We start from the raw sequence: 9019 nt of genomic DNA, 5'->3' as shown, positions 1-9019 counted from the left end.
CGTCGCTGATCGCCTGCAAGGGTGTAACGACTCTGTGTGTGTGTGCGCCAGTGCGAGTGTATGTTGTGGAACGCCCAGCACTGCTGCACGCTCTGGTGGTAAAGTGGGCAAAGCGTTATCTTTGGGGGGCCGGGTAGTGTGTACGTGATCGTTCCGCGCTAGTTCCAGCACATTCGCAACCATGACGGGCAGACGGGAGCGGCGATCGCGCTCGAAAAAGAACCAGCCGGAGGAACCGGTACAGGTGGAGGTAACACCGGCCGAACCGACGATGCTGGATCTGCTGAAGATTCCTGGCCGGGGCGATTCGCCGCGCGATTTTCGCAGCCTGCATCGCGAAAAGTCCCCGTTCGAAATAGGTGAGAGACCGGACGTGCAGGTCGCGTCCCAGAAAGCCATCATCGACAAGGCGCTCGTGATGGATATCTCGGGTGGTGTGACGAACGTGGACGAGTACATCTCGCTGTTCTTCACCGACTCGTGCTCGCTGGATCCGGCCAGCTGCGGTGACATATCGACCGTGAAGGTGGTCGTCGTCGAGGAGGAAATGGCCGAACCCGAACCACCGAAACCGGCCGAGGAGCACTCCAAAACCGAGGCGGAGGCAGCGGCCGAGCTGGCCCGCATACAGGAGGAGGAAGAAGGTAAGTCCGCGAAGGAACCGACACCGCCGCCACCGCCACCGCCAGAGCCGGAACCAGAGCCGGAGCCAGAACCGGTGGAGGAGGAAGAGGAGGAAGAGGAGGAGGAGGAGGAACCCGAACCCGAACCGCCTCGGGCACCGACGCCCCCTCCACCGAAGGAGCCGACGCCCGAGCCGGAACCGATAAAGCCACCGCCCGAGCCCGAATATGACTCAGACGTAGAGCTGATACCGGTGAAGGAAGAGTTCGATCCGTCGGTGTGGAAGAGCATCGACAGTCTCGAACAGCAGCTGCAGCAGCAGGCCGAGGCAGAAGCGAAGCCTAGTGCGAAAGTGAAATCCCGTGAGGCGTCCCGCCGCGAATCGACACAAGAGATGACGGAACGGGAGCGTGACCTGGAATGGCAGCGGCAGCGTCAGATGATGCGACCACCGCTGGTCATCTCGCACCTGAAGTCACGGGCCGCCCCGAAGGGCTCGACGGTGAAGCTAACCTGCTCCATCTCCGGTCCGGGCATCACGGTGCGCTGGCTCAAGAACGGTGACCCGATCGAGAAGAGCAACAAGCACACCTTCAAGGTGAGCGAGGGTCTGCTCAGCCTCGAGATCAAGGACGTCGATACGGTCGATGCGGGCGAGTACGCCTGCATGATCAAGAACAAGAACGGTGAAACGTCCACCAGCACCACGCTAACGGTGTATGAAAATTACGAAACCAAACCTACGCCACCGACGTTCATCTCCATCAAAGGTAACCAAATGCTAGTAGGGTAGTAGGCTAGTGTACACTTGTGTTTATGATCCCGGCTCCAGTGCTCGCGCCAGGATGTAGTTCTTTTCCTAGTCATGTACGGAGCGGAAGTGTGGCCAAGGGGGAGGGTCCACCCTTTTGTGTATGTGTGTTTGAATGTGTAACTGCGCTTCCGTGTAGGTCGCTGTGCTCTGTTCTGTAGCGTACTTCGTCCGTTGCATCAGTCAATCAACCGAAGCTATCACTAAAGCTGTGTTTGTGTCTTTGTTCGTGATAGTCGATTGGTCGGTGGATTCTAATTCGATGTATTGTATTATTTTACTAATACATTAAGATGATGTTTCACTAGAGGACAAGCAGGCACCCGCGGTAGTTGCCAGTGAAGGGCAGCAGGCAGCAGAAGCTTCTGCCGCTGCCCCTGCCGAACAGCCAGCAGCAGCAGCAGTAGCTGTCGAGGAAGCTCCTGCAAGCGAAACTGTATCAAGCGAAGCAGCCCTACCTCCTTCCGGTGCTCCTCAACCTACATCACCTCAACCTCAAGAGCCGCCCGTCGCAGACGCACCTCAACCTGCAGCCAGTGCTGCCGAGGAACAGCCAGCGGAAGCCACGGGCGAAGAAGGCGAGGCACCGATCGTACCATCGGAGGCTGGTGGCCATGCAAAGCACAGACGCTTGGTGCCGGAGAAGTCACCGTCGCCGCCACCGATCGGTGGTGATATGGCACGCTACTACCACAAGAAGATCCTGCACCACCGGGACAAGCTGCAATGGTCGGTGCACCTTACCAACCGCGCGATCGTGGCCGGCCATCGGCTGAAGCTGATGTGCTGTGCGACGGGATTCGATCCAACGCTGGAATGGTTTAAGGATGGGCAGCCGGTCGAGTATGACGACCACATCGTCGATATGAATGACATGCACCGTGGAGCTTACGGTTGTTTATGGGTCAACGATGTCACCGTGAAGGATGCGGGCGAGTACAAGTGCAAGGCGAAGAACGGGATGGAGGAAATCGAAACCGTGTGCAAGTTGACGGTTGTCGAGCCTGTGACAACCGTGCAAACCTTTGCACCGACGTTCGTGCGCATGGTAAGAGGTAAGTAACAAAGACAGCTAAATCTAAACGTGGACTTGCTAAGTATAGAACTGCCTGCACTATTCTCGGTGTAACGACAACGTTAGAAGACATTACAGTCACTCGCCAACATGCACGACTAGATTGAAAGTGACGAATCTCTCACAGCAACATGACTTGTTTAGATGCGGTCTAGGGAACCTCAATACAAACGAAGACTTGGATAAAGACTTTTTGTAGTATCTCTTATAAGTTATCGTGTTAACTGACCGGATTCTGAGAGGTTAGACCAGAACGTTAGAAGCCTGGGCAATTACTGACATACTTACAATACTTGGAATAAACTCGTTCCCGCATGTGATGAGTTTTCCAACATGACATCAGTTGCTTGAGATCATCTGAAATCTTGGCAATATTCACACAATAAGACACTCGTTCTTCAGGATTTTTCTGTAATGTCCTGCAAGACATCAGAGCATGCGAACTGAGAACTGCATGATTTATCATCACCCAACGCCATAACAAATTGACACTGATGTACTGAAAGAATTAAAAATTTGTACATATAATAACTGATGTACTAAGAACTTCATAACATATACCTCATCACCTTGAGGAAGTTGAGGTACTAAGAACTTCATAACATATACCCCATCACCCCCGAAGTAGTTGCTAATATACTTATCCTTATATCTCTTTAGAAAACTACGACTCGTACAGCAACATACTGACGGTAGAGTTCGTGATCCGTGCCAATCCGACACCAACGCTCACGTGGTACAAGGGCATCATTAAGCTGGGCGTCTACCCGGACACCCACATGCGCATCTCGCAACACTTTGACGAAACGGCCGAACACACGATCGCGTCGCTGGTGTTTTACGATCCCTCGTACACGGACAATGGCGAGTACATCTGCATCGCATCGAACAGCGTCGGAGAGGCCACGTGCAAGCACATGCTAGACTTCTGCAGCAAGGAGCAGTACTTTGAATGGCTTGCCAAGAAGCGGCCCGGGTGGTTTAAGGCGGAATCGTACATACCGGTCGAACCGGCGCCCACCTTTGGCGGCGATGAGGAGGGCGAGGAGGGCGAAGAAGAGGGCGAGGAAGAGGAGGACGCAGAAGGGGAGGAGGGCGAAGGTCCGCGGGAACCGAAAGTGAAGCGGGCTCCCAAACTGCCCGACGTCAAGGAGTTGCCGGAGGAGGAAAAAAAGGCGGAAGCGGAAGCCCAAGCGCAAGCCGAGCGGTCCGTACAGATCGTGGTCCCGGAACCGGACCCGGCCGCAACGAAAGACCCGGAACCGGAACCGGAAGCGATGTACAAGCGCCGAAAGTCGCGTACGCAGGTTGCGCTGGAGGAGTTCGAACGGCGCAAAAAGTTCGACTTCGTGTCGCACATGGCTAATGTGCGTGTGGAACCGGGCAAGACGATGCGTTTAATCGCGTACGTGAAATGTCCGGAGGAGGTAACGTCCTACTGGAAGAAGGAGGGTCGCGTGCTGGGCAATGGGTTACGGCTCACCCACACCACCATGCGCTGCGGTACGTGTGTGCTGGAGATAGAGAAATGCAAATACCGGGATGCCGGCACCTTTACATGCGTCGCCAAATGTCCGACGTACGGCGAGATCGAGCAAAGCTGCACGGTATCGGTTGTTGAGAAAACGGAAATTAAGGGCGAGGCACCGGTCTTTACCCGCCCCATGCAAGGTACGCGTGTGAAAACATTCACTGGACGGATTGCAACGATCGTCGTGAACTCGTGCAGTTGTAGCAGCATCCGCAAACGGTCAAGCTGGCACTCTTACCCGAGCGGTTTGGTTTTTTGGTGACGTTCCTGATTTTTTATCCTTACAGAAAAGTACGACCCGATACAGGACGAACTGACGCTGGAGTGTTGTGTACGGGGCGATCCTGAGCCGGAGACGGTTTGGATTGTGCAGGGTGTGTTTATGCGCCACAACACCGGTGGTCGGTTGTACTTCCGGAAGTATCCGGACGGTCGTCAGCAGCTTAAGATCTTCCAACCCTCGAAAGAGGACAGCGGGCGGTACGTGTGCCGGGCGAAGAACAGTGTCGATAAGACGGACATGGTGTACTACATCAACTACAAGAACAGCGACGAGGATGTGCTGAAGGTGTTCGAGGAGGAGTTGCACAAAAAGTCGGAAAAGCCCATCCTGAGCCGGCATCTGCGCCCGAAAGATTGCGATTACAATCCGGAGGACGAGGCACTGATCAAGTGGTCCGAGTCGCGCAGTCAGCACGAGAAGGAATACGACTATCGGTACAAGCTGCACTTCATCACGCAGCTGCAGGATAAGACGGTGCCGGAGGGTTCGAACCTCAAGTTTACGTGCTACGTCGATGGGAAGTTCCCGCTGTTCATGTGGTACAAGGATGAGATACCGCTCGTGCAGGGCCGCAAGTACCGCCAGAAGACGCGCCGCGACGGCAAGGTTACGCTCGAGATAGTGAACGTGACGACGGAGGACGCCGGCACGTACAAGCTCGAGGCGCGTAACTACGCCGGTACCATCGAGTCGAAGTCGGTGGTTAGTGTTTATGAAAATCCGTTCACCAAATTCGTTCCTCCAATCTTTGCAAGCAACATCCTAGGTAATGAGCGTGACGACGGTACAACACCATCGTCGAATAATGGCCCGGCAGCACCCGGGGCCGCTTGAGCTGTTTGTCCATTGATACTATACCTTTGCTTACTATGGTTGCACAATTCCGCTACTAAACGTTTATTCTAATCCGTATGTCAATATCTGTCAACTGTCACTACTAGTCGGTTCGCAACGGGCCGTGCTCGGTACAGCGAGAAACGAATGATACTTTGCAGGAAGAGGGCATTCCATTTCTGCCGCACAGAATAACCAGTGAGAAACTATTCGATAACCACCAAAACCATCGGCCCAAGTCAGGCTGGATAACCTTTAGATGTTTGCATGTGTTAAATACTTACCGTATTTCGAATGTTTTGAATTCTCAGAGTACCAGCAGGCTAGTACAAATCACTACACAGACAGACCGTGTGCTACTAACAGCGCTGTCAGTGCATACACCGCCACCCACCAACGTGCTTCCACACGATCATCGACCAGTGTCGGTTACGATCACACCAAAGTCAAAGACTACTACCGAAGACATCAATATACCGGCACCGATCAGCATGCGTACAGCCGCGATAGCAGGCACACGGCCTTCGAGCACCGTCGGCCATTGCGTGCGTCGAGCACCTACCACAGCACGTACTACTACGGTACGGGCCAGGGGCTTGGCCACTCGAGCCATCACGGCGAGTCGGCGGGTCGTGATGCAACCAGCACTTCAGACTTCGCGAACCAGCGACAGAGACGCAGCTACTATCATGAGCGGTTGTCGACCGGAACGCGCCACGATAGAACGGCACGAGATGTGCGCATCTCACCGAACGTTCCGGAACAGGGCCAGAATTTGTCGGTGGAGCGGACGGAGTGGCGAACGCGGGACTGGGCGCGCATCAAGCGAACCAGTCCGGCGGTGGTTTGCGAGGTGGACGATGATACCAGCAGCGGCAAACATTCGACCGGCAGGGGCGGTAGTGTTGGGCAAGGTAAGAACCGTAACTGTTTTGCAAATAAGCCTAGCAACGGCACCAAAAAAGGGAGGGAATAAGGTTGGAGAGGTTCCGTACGAATAAGTGTAAACATGCAAACATTGTACGGAAGCTTGAATGAAACTGAAAGGGGTTCTGGACTGTGATGTAATCCGGTAAATGAAAACGTTACACAAATAAGGGACAGTTGTACAATGGAGGGTTTTTTTTTATTTCTCATAGTCATCCACTAGACATTATGAAGACCGACAACTGCAGAAAGGGGTTTTGGCTGGAATGAAATTTGTTTAATTCTTGAGGAAGTCTTTCCGATACTGATCATTAATAGATCATTCATCTTCTTTTTTGTCTGCACAACCGACCTCAAGAGGTCTAGATGCCTCTCATTCCTGACTTTCTTTGACTTACTTTACCCGAACCTGGATAGTAGATATTACGGGGGATTGGTCCGAATGAGATTTTGAACCGGTCCTGCTGTGTGGAGACAGGCTCCGTTACGAAATACACCACCAGATCCAGATCATCAAACTAATGAAGATTAATTATGGCGGAATTTTTAAATACTAATCTCAATTCTTCATCTTTCCAACAGCTACTACCAGCGCAGCTGAATCTTCATCATCCCGCGAAGAGTCCAAATCTTTGCGAACTTCTGAACGTACCTCACAGATGCAGCTATCCGCCTCCGACGTGCACATGTCCGAATCGGATCGAACGGGCAGCAAGCGGTCACAAACCTACCCGTACCATTATCGGATGGACACGTTCGCCACTACGCAGCGCGTCGAAAGTTTCACCTCGCTCGACATGTACCAACCGATCGTACAAACCGTGCTGCGAGACCGGCTAGTCAAGCGCGGCTCGAACCTGATCCTGGTCTGCTCGTTCTGGGGCATCAACTGTGAGATCGAATGGGTGCACAACTACACGAAAATTAGCAACGGTGCAAAGTATCGCATCTCGCGCCACCAGGGCATGAGCATACTGGAGATCTACGACATCACGCACCAGGAGGCGGGCATGTACAAGTGCGTGGTGCGAAACGATTGCGGTGAAGACGTTACCAACTGCTGCATTCTGGTGCTGGACCACATCCGGTTGTCGTCTACAAAGCAAACGAGACCCGATCGCCACACGCTGACGAGACGTTACTGAGGATCGCTGGGCGATAGCATAGTGTTTAGAAGATTTAGTCTGTAGTTCTGTGTCCCCCAATGTTGTCCAGTGCCATTGCGCTCACATCCCCCCTTCCACTCCCATCGAATGTCTATGTGTGTGTTGTGTTGGTAACTGTCAACCTCTTATCTGTTCGAACCATTTAATGTGCCTGTTTTCTTCGTCGAACGTTTAGTGTGTTTGTATGTATGTGTGCTCTACATGACTACGGCAAGAACTAGAAGGTGTCGAGGGGCACGAGGGGCCAACCGGAAAATGGGCCCACACCTTTGCTAATCCGCGTTTTGCGTGCGTAAATTTCCCTTTCCCCTATTGCCACCCTGCTAGAAACCTACTCGCTACACTCGGACGAGATCGTACTGGAGTGCCGGGTCCGCGGTACGCCGCGACCGAACATTGCCTGGATCAAGGACGGCGAGTACATTATCCCGGGCGACAAGTACGAACAGTACGATCATGCGGACGGCACGTGCAAGCTGATCGTGACGAGCCCGGGCGAGGATGATTCCGGCACGTACACGTGCGAGGCGGAAAGTGGCGGCTGCAGTGACGCGATCAGCCACAACGTGCAGTTCGTGAGCAAGGAGAAGGTGCTGATGGAGCGCACGCACAGTGTGTACCACCGGAATCCGAACCTACCGCACTTCTACCAGGGACTGGCCGACTATTCCATCCCGTCCGGCGGTAACATCTGTCTGGTGGTGGAGGTACAGGGTAACTGTGAGGTGCAGTGGTTCCGCGACCGCTATCCGGTGACCGGCAAACCGCCGAAGGTACGCACGTACAGTGACGGTACCGGCATCTTCGCCCTGTGCATTACGGCTGCCACGATGGATGCGTCCGGCCGGTACGTGTGCCGTGCGACGAACGCGTTCGGCAAGGCGGAATCCTCCTCGCACGTGGACATCATCAATCCGAACGCGATCAAGGGCGCGAAGCCGCCGATCTTCATGTCCCGGCCGCAGCCGGAGATCAAGATCAGGCAGGGCGATTCGCTTTCGATGGCTTTCAAAATAATCGGTGACCCGAAACCAAAGAGTAAGTGCTGGGTGTTCAGAACACCGTGGCGGGGGAAACAATTGGATCAATCGCTCACGGATCGTATTGCGTTTTTTTTTTCAACACCCCACAGTTCAATGGATGAAGGGCACGAAAGATTTGACCAACTCACCGCGTACGATCAAGGAAGTGCACAACGACTACATTCGATTCTCGATCAAGGAAGCGGTCGTAGCGGACGAGGGTGCCTACTTTATTGTGGCAAGAAATCGACACGGCATTGATCGTTCGTTTACTAAAGTATCGGTACGTTGTCAGCGATGAAAGGACGTTGGACTCTGGTGATCAGGATTAATTTGGATATCTGTTTTGAACTTTTAGATCAAGCCACCGAGGGGCTACAAGAAGCACCTGGAAGACGATCTAGATCGGGATGCACCCGATAAGGGAAGAAAATAAATAACCAAACATGCAAAGCACAGCGCTGAAACTTTACACTTGTAGGTAAGTTATGCTCATTTTACAGCGGAAATAAGAAGAGCATCGCCAGAATTGCAGTTGCTTTCTATGCTGAAGAACGTTTTCCATCGTGCGGACTTCGATGTTCAGTTTTTTAAAGACAGATAACTAGATTCTTCATGCTGTTCAGGTTGATAGCAAACGTTTTTATAGCTTTCTTATATTAACTAATTGGGATATTGAAGAAATCTTCGAAGATACATCCCCGAAATACTTTGCAAAAAGATCTGCCTAAAGATCTCCAACGGAC

The 9019-nt window shown here is 53.0% G+C and overlaps 1 protein-coding gene across 1 annotated transcript; it reads left to right on the top strand.

Moving 5' to 3' along the window:
- Positions 1 to 181: 181 nt before the first annotated feature.
- Positions 182 to 8709, top strand: LOC128709917 (muscle M-line assembly protein unc-89-like). Its single transcript, XM_053804954.1, has 7 exons — positions 182 to 1394; positions 1729 to 2490; positions 3171 to 4181; positions 4329 to 5090; positions 7579 to 8289; positions 8384 to 8556; positions 8632 to 8709. The coding sequence occupies exons 1-7, from the start codon at positions 182 to 184 to the stop codon at positions 8707 to 8709; spliced, it is 4710 nt and encodes a 1569-aa protein (XP_053660929.1).
- The last annotated feature ends 310 nt before the right edge of the window (positions 8710 to 9019 follow it).

This window comes from Anopheles marshallii, chromosome 2 (genome assembly GCF_943734725.1).
Source record: "Anopheles marshallii chromosome 2, idAnoMarsDA_429_01, whole genome shotgun sequence".
In the NCBI taxonomy this organism is placed as follows: Eukaryota; Metazoa; Arthropoda; class Insecta; order Diptera; family Culicidae; genus Anopheles; species Anopheles marshallii.
Note: the sequence above shows the minus strand (reverse complement) of the source record. Positions and strands in the feature narration are given on the sequence as shown.